The following is a 22,236-nucleotide window of genomic DNA, read 5'->3' on the forward strand; positions in this document are numbered from 1 at the left end:
ATTGAACCTTATCTAAATAAGTAGTGTCTTTTATTCTAACCTCGTCCTCTAGATTGGGCAAATATTCACTATTGATATCAAGGGTAGAATTGGAAACCCTATTTTGGAAATTTAGATTATTTCGAGCAGCATTAGCCAACTGTTCATTTTCTGCCTCTAGACGTGCCTGAATTTCACTGAGCGTAACACTTATATGTTCACAAGTCTCATTGAATATCTTAGACCGTTGTGTACTCTCTTCTCTTGAACTAACTGCACGTTCATACTCCCTTCGAATTTGTTGGTAGGTTTCTTTTTAGAGATTGAACAGGTTTAGAAATGTCATAATCAGGACTAGTTTTTAAGTAATTTTCCAAAAACGCATGACTAGTACTATAATATTCCTGATTTTCTTGCTCGTAAGACCAATTCGTGTGTGGATAGTAATTGGGCTCACTATGGTATGAACCATAACCTTGAAAAGGTTGGCGTTCCCAACTACTATTCCCACCATGGTCATAAAACTGATGATGTCCATATTCAAATTCAGGTCGATACTCATTGAATTGGCTTCTGTCATACCAGTTCGACATTCTTAATTGCAAGAGAATTCTACACAACCACAAACAAGGCCGACTCGACTCCACCAAAACAAACCTAAAGATTTCTAGCAAACAAAAAGCATGATGGCTCCACTTAGATTGTTTCTATACCATCTTCTATCTTTCGAAAGGGAATTCGTTGCAATTTGAGCAAACCCCTCTGGAATCAATCCGAGTCAAAGTAAGTTGAATTAAGGCGAGGGAAGCTCAGTGGAGCTTTGATACCCAAGGCCTCACCGCTATCACAAGGCGGCGCAGTCACGCATTCAACTCACAGAAACCATCATGAACTTTGGAGTGTGCTTAAAGAGCAACCAATATTTTTCGAACGAGTTTCCTACTAAGCTCGTTACCCTATCGGTCTCGTTCTATTCCAAAATTTAAGCTTGGGTTCGCGTTAGGTTTCGTTTTCCTAAGGCGGGAAAGAAGAGAGCGGTGATGAAATCCGAACCCTTATCTTGTATTGGCCAGGCCTTTCCCTTTACTAGGAATTTAAAACAGTCCAAATTCGTCCTCAATCAATGAATCACCTTAAGGAATACAGTAACTCGCTTACAGGAGATTCGCGAGTGTTTCGATGGATTTACCTCCCGTACCAGACGGGGGATGAACCGTTGAAGTCGACTCGGGCCACGACTCCTATGTCATGTACGAACCCGAGGGGCCGAAACTATATAGTAATCGTCGTCCTTCCCTGCACACAGTTTATGTAATTTTTTTTTTAATAATAATACCCTTCCGTAGGGTTAAAAAAATAAAGTCCAATTGTTTAAAGTCCAAAGTCCAAAATAAAAAAAAATTACAGTTTTCCTCACACACTCTTAAAAAATTAAAAATTAAAAATTAAATCCTAAAATTGTCCTTTTTTTTCTTCTCTTTTCGCTTTTCGCTTTAAGCTTTTTCCTCTCCAAGTCCTTAGTTTTCACTTTGAACCTGCAAAATAAAGACAAAAAGAAACATAAAAAGGAACAAACAATTCTAAAACAAAATAATAAACCTAAAAAAAAATTCTACCTAAGCACAAATCCGCGTCGGCGGCGCCAAAATGATTACAGATTTTTCGTGTGGTTGTAGTAGTGAGGTTCAAACTCTCGGATTTGTGAAGGATAATTTTTTAGACTTAATAAAGAAGGATAAATATATACAAAAATATTAACAATGAGCGAGAGGTACTGGGATTAGGATTCCGCCAATTTCATTTCTTAAGGTTCAAATAATAATTCTTTTATCAATAATAGCTCGAAAAATATATTAAATATATCGACTCTAATTTATTGGCAAGATTGATTCTCAAAATATTAGGTGTAAATGTTAAGCATGGGACATCAAATCATCTAAGCAAAGCATGACCCATCAAATCAAATCACAACTAATTAATTTAAATCATAATTTCAATTAAAATTAATGCAAAAGTCATGAAAAGAATTAAATATAATTACCCAAGTGTGAAATAAGGCTTCCTCCTTCATCCCAGTATTGGGGTTTAGCTATTCATATCAAACACACACTCAAAATAATAATTCAAGCTCACAAGGTGTTCAAAAGATTGAAAAAGGATAAAACAGTGGATCTACGACCCAAGCTGAGCGTCCAGAAAACAACGACAATACTTTGATGCTGTGAACAACGACACAAGCCAACTGCTGTTGGTGCCGCTGAAAATAAGACTGTCCTGGATAGTCTGTTCTTCGTGTTCTTCAAGCTCTTTAATGGCAGCAGCAGCAGCAGAACCCGTTCCTGGATATCGATTGTTTCTGCTCCTCAGAGGCTCTGCTCGACCCCCAACTCTCGACAGCCTCTCTGTAGCACATTAGGAACATATTTATATGTAATTGAACCATTTAATCTCCTCCATTAACTCCAAATAATCTTCATTTACTCGGCCATTGAAGAAAAATATTTCGGAATATTTTCTTCCCTGAATTATCTCTATACGCGTCTGGAGCTGTAAATGGTGAGTAGATTTTCTTTGTTTATCTCAAACACACTTCAGAATATAGCCAAGCCCCATCCAAACACGAGCAGCACACTTCCAACTCATCAAAACCCCGTGAAATATTTTCCATGCACGCGTCTGCTCTGATTTCATCTGATGGATTTTCCAGCCAAATTTGATCGCATCCAACACCCATATCCTTCCTGTCTAGCCCAGCAGAAGATACCCAATGAGTTTCAGCCATTGAATCGGCCTGAAACTCCTTCAAAAATTGATTGGCAAATATGCCAGTAAATAACCAAATTTTCCCGCCAATTTTGGAATTTGAATTTGGGAAGAAAATTGGCCTCCCCCTAATCCAGTTCTGGTGTCCCTTTAGCAGTTGGGGCTGAAATAGTAATTTTTGGGTGGAAATAGTAATTTTTCTTGGTTCCTCCGGGACATTTCTGTGACGTTTCCAGTGCATTTCTGAGGTGCCTTTAATACTTTATCTTGGGGGTGTAAAACACCACTTTTTTGCCCATTTCGCCGCAAGGGCTTATTTCTCTAAAATTTCCTACAAAGACATAAAATAACACAATAAGTACAAAAACGGGCACTAACAGTATATACAAATGAGATATATTAGACACATAAATGCGTCTATCACAAACCCCAAGAAAACAATAGCGAGCATAAATATCGTGTTGAAATATTTTATGAGGTCATAGATTTGCAACTACGTGAACTGAATAATCGTTTCATTGAATCAACTACAGAGATGCTTCTTTGTGTGGCTTGCTTGTTCCCAAGTGATTCTTTTTCAGCTTATGCTAAGAACAAGTTGATGCGCCTTGCAGAATTTTATCCAAGGGATTTTTCTGAAACTGACCTCGTGTTACTTGATCATGAAATTGAAACTTATATTTTTGATATGAGAACAAGTGATGGTTTTTCATGGTTGAAGGGAATTATTGATCTTTCCCAAAAGATGGTCGAAACAAAGCAAAACGTAGTTTATTCGCGAGTTTACTTATTGTTGACATTGGCGTTGATTTTACCGGTTGCTACTGCCTCTGTAGAAAGACTCTTTTCTGCTCTGAAGATATTGAAGACTCGGTTGCATAATATAATGGATGATGAGTGGTTGAATGACTGCTTACTTGCGTATGTTGAAAAACTAATTATGGATAGCATTGTCGATGCATTATAATGAAAACGTTTTCATATCATGAAGCCACGTAAGCGACGGTTGTAGAGTGATGCTTGTGTATAAAGTGAAGTGGAGAAAACATGATAAAAAATAGATTAACATCAGGTTAACATGAATGACTTTTTTGCTCCATAATTTGGTATGACTATGGATTGTTTGGTATGACTATGATTTTTTTGTCTGCAGTTAATGTAATTACAAATGTACACTGTCTTTCTCAGGAATCAACTATAATATCCTCTTTTTGTTAATATATATCTATATAAAGCTTTTTTGGAAATGGGTTAGAATGTCAATCATTGTCAGATGTTATGTATAATTCACATTTTTCTATATCATTCATGCTATGGTGGTCGCGACAACTTCGTCTGGTTCTGCAAAAGCGGTAAGCTTTTATATTTTTGTATATTGGTGAGCTTTTTACACTTCACTGGATTATACATCGCATTATAATTTTGCACTTCTGTTAATCATAATGATCTGTCGATGTACTGGTATATAAACTAAACTAAACTTTACTCTAACTTGTTTTTTGTTTGCAGGAGGTGACAAGAGGCTGGATTTCAAAACACTCCAGGTGATGACACTAAAATTGGAGTAGTTTTTATATCCACAGGTAAATACTCTAAACGATTTACCTCAAAAAAATTTGGTGAATGTTAAGAATTTTGATTTTGACCCCAGGACTGAAAAGTCCTGGCTCCGTCACTGTCTATACTGGATGATACCAATTACTTTGTATGGAAAGTTCAGATGGATTCCATCCTTATGAGTACATATCTCCATGGATTTATTGACATAAGAAAGTATCGTGAATAAAATACACAGAAGACCCATCAATCAAGCTCGCTTATCCCGTGAAAGAAGAATCCAGAAGTTTCTAGAGAAGTCTTGTTATCCAAGTTGTTTGCATATCAAGTTTACATCAGAATTATGGTTACATATACAATATAAATATATGTATCCTAAACCCTAAGAACACATGGAATCTTAGGTTAGCTAATCCTAAGAAATATGATTGTATGATGATCATCAATAAAATCACTCCCTACAGGATTCCTTCGTGGATGTAGGAAACACTTGTCGAACCACGTTAAATCTCTTTGTTCTCTGTTCGTCTTTAATTTATGCTTTCTAACCCTAATTCCAACAATGATCATCAAATCATCATCATCGTGTTTAGTGCCTAAAAGTAATTTTGGGTATAAACATTGGCGTCGACTAAGGGGATTCATTTAAAACAATCGTGTTTTTCTATGGAGAAAAGAGCAGAACAAATCGTGCAGGAGTTCAATGAAAGAGAAAAAAAAAAGGTTAGGGTTTCAAAAACACCGTTACAACAGTTGAAAAAGCCGTTACGAAGGTTGAAGAAACTGTTGCGAAAAGTTGCAGAAAGCGTGGCGAAAACAGTAGCAACAAGTGTTGCGAAATCCAGAGACAGTAACAAAAATAACTGTTGCAGAAGGCGTTACAGGAAGCCCAACCAATCAAACATCGCCACGTCATCACCTTGCTGAGATGTCTGCTACTGGATTTGCAACGTACGGCCATATCAGCACGTTCAGTGTCACGTCAGCACCTGTGTCAGTGACTGGCACGTCTGCAACAGCCTGTGCGTTTCGTGAAAATATTGTTTCGTCAATAACTTCTTCGTTATAAGTCCGAATTGAGTGACTTCTGGCTCGTTAGAATCTTCTTTCAATTCCGTACAACGTGGAGAAAATTCTAGTGTTCAGGAAACTTTTATATGCATTTGGGGAAGAAACATGATCAAGTTCGAGGTTCGTGGATAGCGACATGATCGAGTTCGAGATGAGGATTGCTTAAACCATTCAATATTTAGCCTTGCATCACATCGCAAGCACCTAAAGCCTCACCTTGCACGTGAGCACTTAAATCTTGCATTTATCACCAGTATAAAATTCGTCTTGCATGCGAGTATGAAAGACATGCACCGATGCAAGCACAAAGTCTCGTCTCGACCACGAGCTCGATGCCCGATATTGGTACAAAGACTCATACTCAACACAACAACAACTAGCCTGCACGAGCAGCGAGCGCTTCAGCCTTGTTACGTTGCGAGCAAAAAGCCTTGCCCAGCCGCAAGCACACTACATTCCACTCAAGACTCGACTATATCTCGAGCATCATAAGTCCACCACGTGGAAAAAAGTCTCGCCTAGCAATTGAGAAAATTTTATTGCAGGTTACACAGTTGGGTGCGTCTTGTAATATCTTTACTCACGCTTGGGGGCGAATTTCATCAACAACGATCGACGCAGAAGGAAAAACAAATTTCTTAACCACCAACTAGTTATAGGTTGAGAGGGGGCAATGTTTGTACCGTGAATAAAATAAACAGAAGGACCATAAATCAAGCCTGCTTAGCCCGTGAAGGAAGATTCCATAAGTTTCTAGAGAAGTCTTGTTGCCCAAGTTGCTTGCATATCAAGTTTACATCAGAATTAGGGTTACATAAACAATATAAAAAAATGTATCCTAAACCCTAAGAATACATGGAATCCTAGGTTAGCTAACCCTAAGAAATACGATTGTATAATGATCATTAATAAAATCACTCCCTAAGGAATTCCTCCGTGGATGTAGAATCTTTGTGTTCTCTATTCATCTTTAATTTATGCTTTCTAACCATAATTCCAAAAATCATCATCAAATCATCATCATCGTGTTTAGTGCCTAAAATTAATTTTGGGTACAAACCAACACTTACAAATACTCCATACCCTAGCTACCCTGTGGAATCCAGGAACGGCAATAAAAAATCTCCTTAGGTGGAATACTCTCATTCACATAAGAAAGTACCGTGATTGCGATTCCAATCGGTGTACACGAGTTTGCACTCAAGCGTACTAAAATTCATATATAAACGACATATCTCTACTCAGATAATTGCACTATGGACATCAATCTCTGTAATCAAACAAATCATATGACTAGATTAAGAAGATGAATATAGAGGTAGATGGTTTGCGATGTTGACTGAGGTGAACGGTGTTCCTAGAATATTTGTTTGATCGTCAACATCAAGATAAATCCTAAAGGACTGAGATACTGGTCTTAACTATAATATCAAGACAGATGGTATACATAATGGTCCTAACGATCGATAATTCTGATTCTAAATCAACTCAGATGGTATATACAAGGGTCCCATCTATCGATTTTATTAAACATTTTATTCTGGTTGGTTGGATTGGTCTTTTTTTTTCATCCCAATCACTCTACTTTACCTAGCGGAAATTTGGCCGTACTAGTAATCCACCAAATTACTATGGGAAACGAAAAGTCTGGAAGAAAAAAAAACTGATAAGATGACTCCGAGATACTGTGAAAATACCATGTTATTTCCAACACCCGTGCTCTGTGATTTTATGAATATACTCTATTTTTGGGCTTTTCAACTCCTACAATCAAGATATTTTCATCCAGTTAGATTGGTTACTGTTATCCTTAATTGGCACAAGTTTCTAGGCTCTGAAGTTTATTTATCGCAACAAAAAACTAACTAAAAGTTTTTCCCACACCCCAAACTTAAATATGACATTGTCCTAAATGTTTCTAATAAAAGTGCAGTACCAAAAGTACAGTTACATAAGGAATCAGTTAAAAGAGAAGTCCGAAAGATAGTACCTGGGTGAAGCGTTAAAATCAAAAACTAATATACAACATGCAACCGCCTCGATGGTCAATCAAGGTAAACAGGGTCCTCCATATGTACATCCTCAACATCACCTGTAGGAAAAGGTTATAAAACGGGTTACAATATCTGACCGTTAACCTTCTAAGAACTACCACCATTCGATGTGTCGATCTCAATAGCTCCATGAGGAAAAACAGTGCAAACTATAAAATGACCCGTCTTCCAAGAACGTAACTTCACGGGGAAGAGATGCAAGTGGTATCATACAAAAAAAATAAAAAATTATCTGGAGAAAATAACTTTCTTAAAATATTTTTATCATGCAAAAGTTTCATTTTGTTCTTATACTCCTTAGCACTATCGTATGCATTTCTACGAATCTTTTTCAATTCATTGAGCTGGAGTTTCCTGTGAGCTTCTTCCTTGTCAAGTGAAAAATATAGCTGCTTAACAACCCAATAAACTTTATGCTCTAACTCAGTAGATAAGTGACATTCTTTGCCACACACAAGTCAATAGGGTGACGTGGCCGGCGGACTTTGCGGGGAAATAGGATTTTTGACCACTTGATGTAAACTTTTATCGTTGATCGATGATTGACTTTGACCATTGATAGCGATTGACTTCAGGGAGGGCTACCCAGGATGGAGGACGATGTCAATCAATTAGCTCAATGACAAACTTAGATGTCAACTGAATGACGGTCCAAACAGTACTGTGACCTAATATGTGACAATTTTATTATGATACAAACAGTATATATATTTGGTTGAGACACCTTTTCATCAAGTTAGTCCATAAATAAAAGAAAGGACATCTCACTTCCGGAAAGACGTACACGTTTATTCAAATGTATAAAAGACACTGAAGTTTGGTGCATGGGTGCTTCGTTTGGTAGAGACTTGAGAATGAGAGGCATGTCTATTAGAGGAAGAAAACCAGGTGAAAGCCAGTTTTATTTCACTCTTTTCATTGAGATCAAATACAAAGAAGTATTCATTTTTGCCGTCTTTCATCTCTAATTATCCCCCAATAAAGAATCTAAGTTTATGTTCGTCATGTTATCTGTAAGAAATTAATATTCTTTGATTCTTATCGTGAAATAACATAACTTCGAAAAACTAATTATAACGACAAATATAAGATTGGTCGGTTTCTTCGAATAATATCAGGCATTTTATTGATCTATTTAAAGTTTACTGATAGATTTTTTTGGTTGTGAATTTATATGCATATACAGAAGGGAATTCATTTTTTAAATGTCGCTTAGAATGTTAATTTGGGATATAAGGGCATCTTGATAATTGATAAAATTTTATGATGCAATTGGAATGTCGATCATTATTAATTGGAGTACAATCGGTATAACCTAACACAGGCGACTGGCGTTTATACATCATGGGGAATTACCAAATAAAATAGTAAGATTTTCCTTCAAAAACAAATGTTTGTAAGGTTCTAAATGGTATCGATCATGTTTGTTCCGATCTTTAATCTCAAAACCAGGCGTGAATGGGTTCTTTTAATTCTGTTGTCAGTATAATGTTCACATAAATTTACCGCGCATAATTGGGAACATTTGTTTGATTAAATGATAATCCATTTCCTCTATTTTGTTTCCTGAAGTATGCAGACGGTGATCGAAAGAATGCCACACTTATCCAGTTTTATGAACATGATATTTTTCTATTCTTTTCTTAACGGCATTAATCTTTGCCTCGGGATCCTCTGTACCCTCGGGATCCTCTGAACCCAATATGCAAAGCTAGTGACCTGTTGATCATACATATTGGCCCAAAGTGACACATGATTTTTTTGGGGGAAGTTCAAATGTCGTAGAATTTCTAAATTTGCAATTAAAAGGAGTGAGATCCGGCATTTGTAATCGTTAGTGGGATGAGGAGAAGAACGAGATACGGATATCTTTCCGAATAATGTGAAAATCACGCACATCACGCACAATTATTGCCTGTCGTAACCAGTGCAAGCGGACCATACCCAATAGAAAATGGGCGAAGTAGTTTCTGGTTCTATGATTCCCATGAATCCTGTCAACCATCAGTAAACTAACATGAAATTGTTCTTGTTAATAAATTAACGTTGAATTCATTTTTACTACAAACTGGACCTTTATGACAGAAGCGCTGACATTTTAGTAAGTTGGAAACTTGGAATAGACAAGGAAACAAAATCTTAAAACAATTATTATGCACATGACGGATATCCCGCAACTTAGAAGATATACTTAACCCTAAAGCATGCATCAACGTACAACTTAGAAGGTATACTTAACCCGATTTCATCGTGCATATCACGCAAGCCATATATTCAATAGAACAATGTGTGATATAGGCTTTTGGTCCTAACATAGTGCGGTTACGTGGAATTATTCTTGTCAATATTATTGTGTATATGGAGCTTATATGTCTTTCAGTTTTTTGGTTAAATAGGCCCTAAATTTGAATTCCTGGGCCAGTTTCCGCTTTCAGTTTTTTGGGCATGAAAAAGAAAAGCTTATATGTCTTTTTGGCGTGGAAAAACTATAAAAACATCAAATTTAATCATAAAATTATTAATACTTTTTTTCACGACAAAACTAACCAAGCTTATAGGAAGTAAGCAACAACAAACCAAAGGTTACAAGGCGCCAACCACAGAAGGAACAAAAATCCCCAGCAAAAAAAGAAAAGACAATCCCATATTACGTTCATCTCACAGGAGGTTTAAGTTACAGAAGAATAATCCATTCAGAATCAACTAGCTCCAAAGAAACTCCATTTGGTTCCCGCTGTTTTTATACCAGAAAAGAATTTGAGCTTTCACTTTTTTGATCACTTGTTGTGTATATCATTTCAAGCTTTACATATGGTCCATGTAATCTCTGCTGGAAGTAAATGTCAAAATACCGTTCCTGTCGAAGAGACTTATGTCACCCCCCACTCTTTGATAACTAAATTTACGTAGATAGGCACACCCAATCCGACTGAATGAATGATCAGAAGTAAATCCATACAGGGTACACTGTTGGATAGTAAACCACAGATGCGAGGCGGATTATTCTGCTTTTCAACATAGCAAACAATTGTTAATCACTACCATTCCTTTCTTACGGAAATGTCGATCTTCACCATGTTTTATGGATGCTCGCTAATACTCTGTTAGCTAGAGTTAAACTTACCAGCTTTATTAAGACTAGAGCGTTTCCAAGAGGCTAATCTTGGAATTACATATTTCGTTACTAATTTCCCATTTTAAAGGAAGAACCAAGTAGCTAGAACTAGAAGGCAAAATCTTCTTTTACGAAAAAAACGGAATTTGGGGGTTGCTAAATTATGACCAACTAAGTTAACCTAATGATCATGTGAAGAGCTATTTACCAAACGTTGACTTAAAAAGGGATGAAATAGACTTTATTGTCGCTTATCAAAAATTCTAGAAGTAACCTTTTGAATATTTTGCAAGTCTTTTATACCCTTGTGTCTCCCAAGGTAGAATTTTCAGATCGTTTTTTCCCGATGAGTCATCTTAAATAGAGTAGCAAAATGTGTCGGCCTAGCCCAATCCTGCTGACGAAGTCACGTGCTTAACATGATGTCTTCCGTGTTGTGTTGTGGCGAAGATTAAGACATGTTGTCTTATCGCATGTTAGATGATGTGTCGTGCTATGCTATGTCGGGAAAATAAATGTGTAGTGTTGTACCGGGATGAGTCAGGCACCTTTATTTTGTGTTTTTCGAAGTAAATATTTTCTAAATTTGTTATTATTATTAGATAAAGAGTATTACATTAACTAGTTGGAAGTTTAACAAGCTAAACTCCAACAACGTACGACTACATTAATTGAACAGGTTATCGTGCTAGCGTACCAGCGAGCCTCATGCATAACCTAACCAAGGGAGCCGAAGCGGATGGGGGCTGAGATTGTGTCATAGGTTGACTAGAATAAAAAAATCTTTTGCGAAATATACATACAAATTTGATGTGTTTTGTATTGTTTTATGCATATTATGACATACTTTCTTAACGTGATGTGATGTGTTGTGCCACCAGCTTATCTGCGCCGCGTGTTGTGATGTGTCACAGTACCGATTAGACTAACACATCCCACGAAACTAACATGCTGGAACATACTTGACTACGTCACGTGCTTTGTTGGGTTGTGCCCAAATTTTAGCGTGTTGTGCTAGGTTATGTTTGTGCTGGCACAACCTAGTTTAGGACAGGAAAAAAATATTTTCTTTAACCAATCAAATAAATTCAGTTGACCAACCTAGGACAGAAGTGCACTTTCTATTGGACTCATATTATACACTCATGTAAGGGAAATATATCTTACAACATATTAAGAGAGCGAGAAGGCTACGCATCATTTATCAACAGAGCCGCGCTCCATTATCAATAGAGCCGCGCTCCATTATCCTAAATAAAAGGCTTTATTTGCTATACTCCACTATTCTTATTAGCTGTCATCCACTATGCAAACACATATATAAAGAGAAAGGGAGGTTAATCTTATCTTTAGTATTATCATCTTCTTCCTCCCACACCTAAAACTAGATCTAGAGCTCAACCCATAACCATTAATGAAAATTTTAAATGTAATACTCATGCAATTCAAATGATTATAGTGAAGAACCATGGATGTAAATCGCATTGATCGAACCATGTAAAAAATCCTTATGTCCATTTTACATTTCAAGCACTTTAATCTTTATTTTCATGTTTAATATGTTTAGATGTATAGAAATTGTTAAGAGGTGTTAGTCGTGGAATTTCTTGCAACTACAACTCAAATATAGTGCATTGACTTAGTCGATTTTTGGATTAACGGTACATTCCAAAATTGCTTTTACTGGATATTGTCACGTAGTTATACACATATTTTACCCTTTTGTTTATATGTCCATGTCTTGGAATTAGCGGGAACTCTGAGAATAATTGTCGGGTTTCACCCTTTTCTAAATCCCTTTCAGTGGTGATGCGTGGGTATTACGATTGTCACCTTACTACGAAGATTTATCATTAATTAGATTCCTTTTAGAGAAATACAAATAATTAAGAGTCCAAATTTGAGGGCCTCTCCAGAATCAGGATGGACACTCCAACTTTTATAATTGGTGGATAAAATTACGAAAACCACCTATATTTAAATTTACTTTCTTATATTTAGTTTAAAAAATAAATAGAAAACCATATAATTTATTTGCACAACTCATAATTTCTATTTCATCTTTCACTTTTTAAAACCCAAATGAGATCTCTATCCATCTTTATTGTTATCTTTCATTACATTCAATTTTTCTTTCATACTCTTTATCTCCTTCGTCATATTCTAGCTAGGATTTTTGTATCAATAATTTAGTTTTCTTTTTTTGTTTTTTGTTTTCATACTTAGGATTTGGAGTTAGCTTTTGGTGTTCATTATAATTGACATCTGTTTTTCATCCGAGAATTTGTGTTTGGTATTTTTCTTAATCATACCAATATTTTGATTCTAAAACACAACTAGTTTAATAAATTATGGGTATCGAGGGTTCGTAGATCGGAAAACAGAAATCAAAGAAGACAATGTTTAAAGTGGTTCGGCACTAACGCCTACGTTCACTGATAGAATCCCGAAGGGTGAATTTGATTGATCTCCAGAGTTTGATAATTCTGGGATAACTTTACATTTACATTCACGCTCTTATTTATAGTGTGATATGAATAAACCTAAGAAGATAATACCTTAACTAAAATATCTTGACTAGGTAAATATTTAGGAAAATATAAAGATTACATTTAATAATTTTGATCTTGTAATCTGTAATTATCTTCTAATATTTTCTCTTCATGGACATTGCACGGACACCTTGTTATATTCTCTTCATGTACGGTTACCTTGATATCTTGAATATGGGGAATATATTTCAACACCCCCCCTCAAGTTAAACACGGAAATGTTTTGAAGTGTTTAACTTGAACCATCTCAATAAAATGTCTTGTAGCTTGAATTTTGATTGTTGACCGTGGTATTTGATCTTCGATGACAGACCACGATAGTTGAATAAAGGAAAGCCGCGATAGCAGAAGCAGCAAAATGATAACTGCAGAGTATATATGTAGGTTTTTTACGGAGAATTGGCTTGATTGGAAAATGGACTTGATTGTTAATTACTAACCATACGAGAAATTCATGTTGAGTCCATGTTGAGAAACATTAATGGACTTCGAAGAGACTCCTATAAAGTGAACAAAAAATGGTAAAACAACCCATTTGGAAAGATTCGGAAACTAAGATGAACCGATCTTGATTGGAGACTCATAATAATTTTGGAAACATCCCAGCACAATAATTATGGAGAGTAAATGAGTTTCTAAAAGACCAAAAAGAAAAAAAAAGTCTCGACAGTGAAACAGAAAGATAATTGATTTCGATCTGCAAATAAAATCAATTGCCGAATATGCGACTTAATTGATTTGACAACAAGATAATTAACGTATCCATAGGGATATCCAACAGTGGAATTTGAATATCATTGGTTCTGAAGAAGTGCAAAGATGAACACAGTGATTGATATTTTGTTGATGTTAAAATAAGATCTTGGATAAAGATCTAAAAGAGATATATTATATCATCGACCAGACGATAGAGATTTCGATCTTGGTGTTAGATCCATATAGTGATTAATGGATTCTAAATTGTGATAAATATATCCCAAACGATATTGGCGAATATTTTCATAAGAAATGAGATATTCTCGAAAATGGAATGATATTTCGGAATCAGATGAATATTTCTCAGAAAATATGGAAAGAGTTGAGACGTGATACATACATCTTTTATTTAAGGAATATTGGCTCATAAAATCAGAGCAAGCAGCGAATTGTAAGATCTTGGAGATCGTGGATAATGATCAAAATGTAGATACATTAGATGAGTTTTCGTGATTGAAAATTGATTTCGAAAGATTTTAAAGAAACCCATGATAAATGGATCGTGAGTTAATGAATCAACCCTTAATATATCCCAAAAACAAATATGGGACAAGAGCATGATAGATTGATACAGTTGTGGTCGATAACAACCAGTAACAAAAGATTGAAAAAAATGGCTTGACAACCAGTAACAACCAAAAATACCAAAAATAACTCATTTGACTTAATGGATTCCCATTAGTCACGGTTATAGATGAGAGCCAATATTAATGTGTGGTTGAATAATTTGTAACACCACAAATAGAAAGAATATTATCGAAAATAAATGAAGAGCGTGATATTGACCAGAAGTATGAAAATAGGAGATGAAACCCACGAATCTTATATGCAAAAAAGACGTGAACACTATACCATGTCTTTACTGTTTGATGATTTAAGAACAGAAAGAGCATTGATTAGTTTAGATGTAAATAAACTGTGAATACTAAAACAAATCCTCTTCAAAAGTTTGATACCCAATTCTGATAACAGGGAAAATAAAGTTTTGAACTTCCCCGTGATTTAAGATGCTAACCCTAAGAAATCTGGGAAGCAGTGAAAATATCAAGCACCATGTAGACATCAAACTCAAAACAAAAAAGATGCTTAGATGCGAAAAACGAAGATTTTAATTTTGTAGCGGAAACGATTCGAGGGAATCTCCCCGCTCTCATACCATAATAAATTATGGGTATCGAGGGTTCATAGATCGGAAAACAGAAATCAAAGAAGACAATGTTTACAATGGTTCGGCACTAACGCCTACTTCCACTGATAGAACCCCGAAGGGTGAATTTGATTGATCTCCAGAGTTTGATAATTCTGGGACAACTTTACATTTACATTCACGCTCTTATTTATAGTGTGATATGACTAAACCTAAGAAGATAATACCTTAACTAAAATATCTTGACTAGGTAAATATATAGATTACATTTAATAATTTTGATCTTGTAATCTGTAATTATCTTCTAATATCTTCTCTTCATGGACATTGCACGGACACCTCGGTATCTTCTTTTCACGTACGTTTACCTTGATATATTGTATATGGGGAATATATTTCAACATAGTTGTGTTAAACAAGAAAACAAGATATTCAAATTTAATTTGGGGTTAATTTTCATCCCTGACTTAAAGATACTTTCGATTTTATGAATAGTTAATTCAAGTCCTCCCATTGTTCTTGTTTAACTCACATGGCTTTAATTGCATCAAAGCCTAAAAAAAAGCATGTACATGTTAAAACTAAAATGAGACACAAAATGTAGAGAAGAAAAAGGTAGAATTCTCATTAGTTTTGTGCATTATAAAGGAAATAAGCCTTAATTTATTTATAGGTAAACATAAAAAAATGCAGTAAATATAACATTAACACTAGAGGAGTAATTGAGTGCACGTCCATCACTAAAGGCTAAAAACGAAGATATTTGGAAGTCCCTCTCAGTAGGGATGCGTTGGTGTTACGATTGTCACCTTATTATGAAGATTTGTCTTTTAATTAGATCTTTTATAGAGAAATATAAATAATTAAGAGTCCAAAATTTATGAGTTTCTCCGACACCAGAGTGCGCATTCCGGCTTTTATAATTCGTGGATAAAATTACGAAAACCACTTTACCTTCTTATTTTTATTTAAAAAAGAATAATGAATAGAAAACCATACAATTTGTTTCCACGACTCTTAATTTCTATATCATTTTTCACTTCTTAAAACCCAAATAAGATCTCTAACCATCTTTGTCCTTATTTTTCATTACATTCAATTATTCTTTCATTCTCTCCATCTCCTTCGCCATATTCTAGCTAGGATTTGTGTATCAACATTTTAGGGTTTTTTTGTTTTCATACTTAGGGTTTGGATTTAGCTTTGGTGTTTATCATAATTGGCATGTGTTTTGCATCCAAGAATTTTTGTTTGGTAACTTCCTTAATCATACCAATATTTTGGGTCTAATATACAACTAGTTGTTCCTTCAACAAGAAAACAAGATATTCAGATTTAATTTGGGGTTACTCTTTATCCCGGACTTAAAAACACTTTCGATTTGATGAATAGTTAATTCAAGTCTTCCGTTGTTCTTGTTTAATTCTTCTGGCTTTAATCGCATCAAAGCCTAAAAAAAAAATATGGATTATGTTTTAGAGGAAATATATTTCTCATTAGTTTTGTCAATTACTAAAGGCTAAAGAAGGACACATAACACTGGAGTAAGTGAGGTGTACCTCCACCAAATTTTTATTTAAAACAAAATGCTTGTATCGTCCAATTATTATGACCAAATAGGATGGCCTGGTGCAAAAATTTGAACTCAATAATTAACAATCAATAAAGGCCATCAATAGATTTTATTTAGGATCATGAGCTGAAAAGTGCTAGTTCTTTCAATGGATTTTGCATCTTAATTACATATTTTGAAATTTTCAACCATAAAATAATAACTTTGTAAATGTTAAGTCTAGCTCCCGATTCTTAAAATCTAAACCATCGTACAAATAGAAACCCATGAATTGTTAATTAACCCTAAAAAATAGATCTTTGAAAGTAGTTTCTCAAAGTCAACAAACTGGTTTGAAAATATGTTTTGTCTTCTAATCCAACTGGCCGTCACATTGTCAGCTGGCTATGGAAGTTGGTTGCAAAGAGTGTCTAAATAGCAAGGCTTAAGAAAACAATTTATTTATTATGGACCTGTTGCCATTACGGCACGTACTTCTCCACTATGCATATATAGGTATCTTGTCCAAGATCATGTCAAGTATGCAATTATTCATTAGCACAGCCTTAATTACCCAACTAAAGCAGCAAAATGGATGATTTGTTACTGAAGATATGTATGGTTTTTCTCTTGGTAGCAATCCTCCTTTTCTCTCTCTATGCTCTCAAGAAGAAGGAAAAGCAACACGACGGAATAACATCAGTTGAGCCACCCGGGGCTGTAGGCTGGGCACAAATCATTAGAGAAAATGTGGATTTCCTTCGGAAAGGTCTTACAGGGATTCCAGAGCAATTCTTTCAGGATAGGATTCGAAAATACTCTTCAGAAGTCTTCAAGACTTCAATATATGGAGAAACTGTGACTGTCTTCGGTGGTGCTGCTGGTAACAAATTCTTGTTCTCAAACGAATACAAACTTGTGAAGACGTGGTGGCCTAAATCGGCTCGTAAGATTATACCAGTTGTAGGAGATGCAGCCTCACCCGAGGCACAACGAGTATCTAGGAACCTTCGTAATAAGGTGTTTCCTTTGATTATTAAACCAGATATGCTCCGGAGGTACGTCGGCGTGTTGGATTCTACGGCAAGGAATCATCTCAATACTCACTGGGATAACAAAACGGAAGTTGTTGTGTTTCCTTTATCACAGATTTACACTTTCTCATCGGAATGTTTGTTGTTCTTGAGCATCACTGATGAAACTCGTGTCAGTGAGTTACGCAAGCTCTTTAATATGGTCGCGGATGGAATCTTAACTGTACCAATTAATTTACCCGGGACACCATTAAATCGGGGCATCAGAGCTTCTAAAATTATCCGAAAGGAATTTGCAAAAATAATTAAGCAGAGGATGGATGAGATGCACCTTTTTAATGAGGATGAGCTGCACAAGAAGGATGAAATATCATCGTCGTCATCACCCTTGTCTTCAGTTCCACCGGCACAAGACTTGTTGTCGCAGATGATTCTATTTTGTAGTGAAAATGATGATCCAGAATATGTAGAAGGCATCTCTGATGATTATGAGTATAATGCAAAGACACTCACTAATGCAAATTACCTCGCCGACCTGTTACTTCCTGTAATCCTCGCTGGATACACCCCAAGTACTGTTATTACAGTTCTTATGAAATATCTTGCCGAGCTTCCACATGTTCTGCATGAGGTCCTACAGGGTAAGTATTCACATAAATTTCATTAATTTATGTTTTTCTCATGTGTTTATAATTTGGTCTATGTATAAAACAGAGCAGAACGAGATTGCAAATGGGAAAGCAACAGGAGAGTTACTAAATTTAGATGACATACAAAAAATGAAATACTCATGGAATGTAGTTTGTGAGGTATTGCGACTTGCACCACCACTCCAGGGAGCTTTCACCGAGGCATTGGCTGACTTCACCTATGCAGGAAATTTCATTCCAAAAGGATGGAAGGTAACCAATGCATATATTTCTGTTTAATAAGAAATTTAGGACGAAATTGGTTTTCGTTTTTCTCTATAACTTCATACACATGCATGCAGTTATATTGGAGCGCAATAACAACACACAAGAATCCAGAATATTTCTCAGATCCGGAAAAGTTTGATCCATCTAGATTTCAAGGGAAAGGGCCTGCTCCATACACATTTGTTCCATTTGGTGGAGGACCTGCAATGTGCCCTGGAAGAGAGTTTGCTCGAGTACAAATACTCATTTTCGTGCACCATGTTGTCCGAAGGTACGAATGGGAGAAGCTAGTTCCCGGGGATGAAAAATTAAGAGTCTGCCCCTTTCCTTTGCCGGCAAAAGGGTTTCCAGTACTACTCCGACCTCGGAAACCTAATTAGCAATTCCGAGCACTGATATGATTTATCAAATAAATTTATGTCGTTATCTTATTCTACTGCTCAATTGTGCTTGTTGTTAAGTTCGTGACAATATCTACCATATCTTCATCTTCCTTTCATGCTAGTAAAGTTATTAGGTGACGACATCAGTGATTATATTTTGTGTCTATCAAAAAGATAAAATAAAAAAGTAATTTATGAAAATAATCGGCCATTAATGAAGCTCTATTGGATTACAAACTCAATATTATCCGTCAATAGAAGAGCATTACCTATACAAAACACAAATTTCAGAATGCAAATAGTGAACTGGTGCGGTCCCAATGCGGCAAAAAAAAGTTTTGACCCGATGGAAAACAAGAGAAACTTGGGCTCATTTTATCTTCGGGGCTTAAGCCAACTGTAGAACCGTGGGGGTGGAGGCCTGATCATGACCTAGCCGAGCTCTCAAAAGTCAAAACCTATCAGCCCAACCTGATTTTGCCGGATTGAAAACCAAGTATATAGACTTTTTTTTTAAAAAATTCTTTTTCTGTTCAGACAATATAATATTGGTACTCAGTAATCAGTATATTGATACGTTATTAAGAATCGGATATTTTCCATGAAGTCTAAAGAGAAAGTTTGCTTGAAAAATAATTAAAATAGATGACAGTATGCTTGTTACCTGGTCTGTTTATATTTACCCAAGACTCTAACGACTACTTGCCGAATACACTACCAAATGATGGATTATAATATGCACGTAGCTTGCTTATAATTTTTACTTCTCTTGGCATTTGCTGGTTTTTAATTGGATTATTGGTTGATGATATATTGACCGAAAGGTACATACAAAATGACATATTTTATTATGGTAATGCAGTAACATCAAAGTGATATAAGATTGCTTCAAAAAAATGTGATGTATGATGAATGTTAAGTTCATTTTACTACAAAGTGGCTCTTTATTTTGATGCCAGACCATAGCACACAGCATGCACCATTTATTTACCACACAAAATGAAAATTAACAAAGAAAATTTAGTAAAATCCTATGAATTATTGCGCCCAAATTAATTTTCCATTTTTTTCTTTTTTTTTAACCGAACATAATCTGTAACTTTTTGTCTATTTGTGGATTTACTTTGATATTCAGAACTAGCCGACGACGTTGGGTACAAACTTGTTTAATGTAACTACAGTAAGCACTATATTATATCACATGAACGAGAGAGATGAAACAAATGATAAGCTTTTTCAACATTTAGTGGTACACATCTCGACCTTCCAAGTGACGAAATACCACCTTTCCTTCAAAATATTGGTCTGTAGTTGCACTCCTCCAGGAGAGATGATGGATTCCTTCCTTTCCGATTATGGGTTGCCCCAAAATGTGATATTTCTTAAATCCCTCATTTGATGAATTTTGAAATCTGCCATAATGTGTTTTGAGGGTGCAGAGCCAACCATAACCATTTGATCTGTGTTTTAAATGTAGCCATCATCGGAAGCTAAGTAGGTTAGAAAACCCCTCGGATATGGGTTGCCCCAAAATGTGATTTTTTTTTTAAATCCTTCATTTGATGAATATTAAAATCTGCCATTATTGGTAGATAATATAACTTATAAACCTACCGGTTATAAGTAGTCCCATATTCAGCCTTGGCCAAATTCCATAGATTTTGAGGGTACAGAGCCAACCATAACCATTTGGTCTGTGTTTTGGATGTAGCCATAATCAGAAGCTAAGTAGGTTACAAAACCTCTCGATTATGGGTTGCCCCAAAATGTGATTTTTCTTAAATCCTTCATTTGATGAGTTTTGAAATCTGTCATAATCGGTAGATAATATAACTGATAAACCTACCGATTATAAGTAGCCCCAGATTCAACCTTGGCCAAATTCCATAGGTTTTGAGGGTACAGAGCCAACCATAACCATTTGTTCTGTGTTTTGGATGTAGCCATAATCGGAAGCTAAGTAGGTTACAAAACCTCTCGATTATGGGTTGCCCCAAAATGTGATTTTTCTTAAATCCTTCATTTGATGAATTTTGAAATCTGTCATAATCGGTAGATAATATAACTGATAAAACTACCGATTATAAGTAGCCCCAGATTCAACCTTGGCCAAATTCCATAGGTTTTGAGGGTACAGAGCCAACCATAACCATTTGTTCTGTGTTTTGGATGTAGCCATAATCGGAAGCTAAGTAGGTTACAAAACCTCTCGATTATGGGTTGCCCCAAAATGTGATTTTTCTTAAATCCTTCATTTGATGAATTTTGAAATCTGTCATAATCGGTAGATAATATAACTTATAAACCTACCGATTATAAGTAGCCCCAGATTCGTCAAAATAGCCGTTGCAGTTTAAACCTAATTGATGAAATAGCCGTTGGAGTTTTTTGGAAAAAGAAAAAGAGTCGTTGGTCCATAAACCTATATAAAGAAACTCATATCTATCAACCCATTTGCACCAAACTATTTCCTCTCTTCAGTTCTAATTTTGAAAAAAAAAAACATGAATATTTCTTTTGCCGAAGAAGAAGATTGTGTTATTTATAGAGCGTACGTTGTGGTAACTACTCATGATCGTGTTCACAAGCTCCAAAAATCAGAATCCGAAGAGCAGTTATGGAACCGTATCTTAATGGTATTTAAGGCGTTAGATGGTTATCGAATTCGAAGATCATCCAATGACATTAAGATGAGAAAGAATGCGCTCGATAACGAGATTGACAAACTTGAAGATGAGGAACGATTTGTTAGGAACGCTTTTCCTTGGTGGACGTATGAAAAACGAGTAAGTATCTTTGTAACTCCGGCTCACATAAACATTAGTTAGTACTAACTTGTTACTCATTCGTAATTTTAGAGAATTCTTGTTGATTGCCCGTATGTGGACCTCTACGGGAAATGATTTGAACATGAAGGATGTTACAAAATCAAGAGGGACAATTTCTATGATCACTCGAAGTTATGATATTTCTTAATACTTTTAAGTGATTGTAAGAGCATGGATTTAGGTACTATTAACATGATTGTAACGTTAAGGTCTTTTGAACCTTATGTAATGGCTGTAATCGGAAGTAAATTAATTTAAAATATTTATCGGTTATGGGTAATCGGACGTTTATTTGGCTACACAAGCTTCCGTTTATCATAATCAGAAATTTTCTGAGTGACTTACTTTCCGATTATGGTGTTTTTTGGATACAGAAAACAAAGTTTTCTTCACATACAATATCGGAAGCGCAATATAAAATAAACCTAACGATTGTAGTAATCGGAAACCAATGGAGTGAACTTACTTTCTGATTATTATGTTGTTTCGATACAGGAAACAAATTTTCTTCACATAGAATAATCGGTA

The 22,236-nt window shown here is 35.5% G+C and overlaps 1 protein-coding gene across 1 annotated transcript; it reads left to right on the forward strand.

Moving 5' to 3' along the window:
- Window positions 1–17,086: 17,086 nt before the first annotated feature.
- LOC113338734 (beta-amyrin 28-monooxygenase-like) lies at window positions 17,087–19,048 on the forward strand. Its single transcript, XM_026584116.1, has 3 exons — window positions 17,087–18,221; window positions 18,295–18,482; window positions 18,572–19,048. Exons 1-3 carry the CDS (start codon window positions 17,138–17,140, stop codon window positions 18,875–18,877), a joined length of 1,578 nt encoding a protein of 525 aa, XP_026439901.1. The 5' UTR covers window positions 17,087–17,137; the 3' UTR covers window positions 18,878–19,048.
- Window positions 19,049–22,236: the final 3,188 nt, after the last annotated feature.

The sequence above is a fragment of the Papaver somniferum genome, chromosome 1 (assembly GCF_003573695.1).
Source record: "Papaver somniferum cultivar HN1 chromosome 1, ASM357369v1, whole genome shotgun sequence".
Taxonomy (NCBI): domain Eukaryota; kingdom Viridiplantae; phylum Streptophyta; class Magnoliopsida; order Ranunculales; family Papaveraceae; genus Papaver; species Papaver somniferum.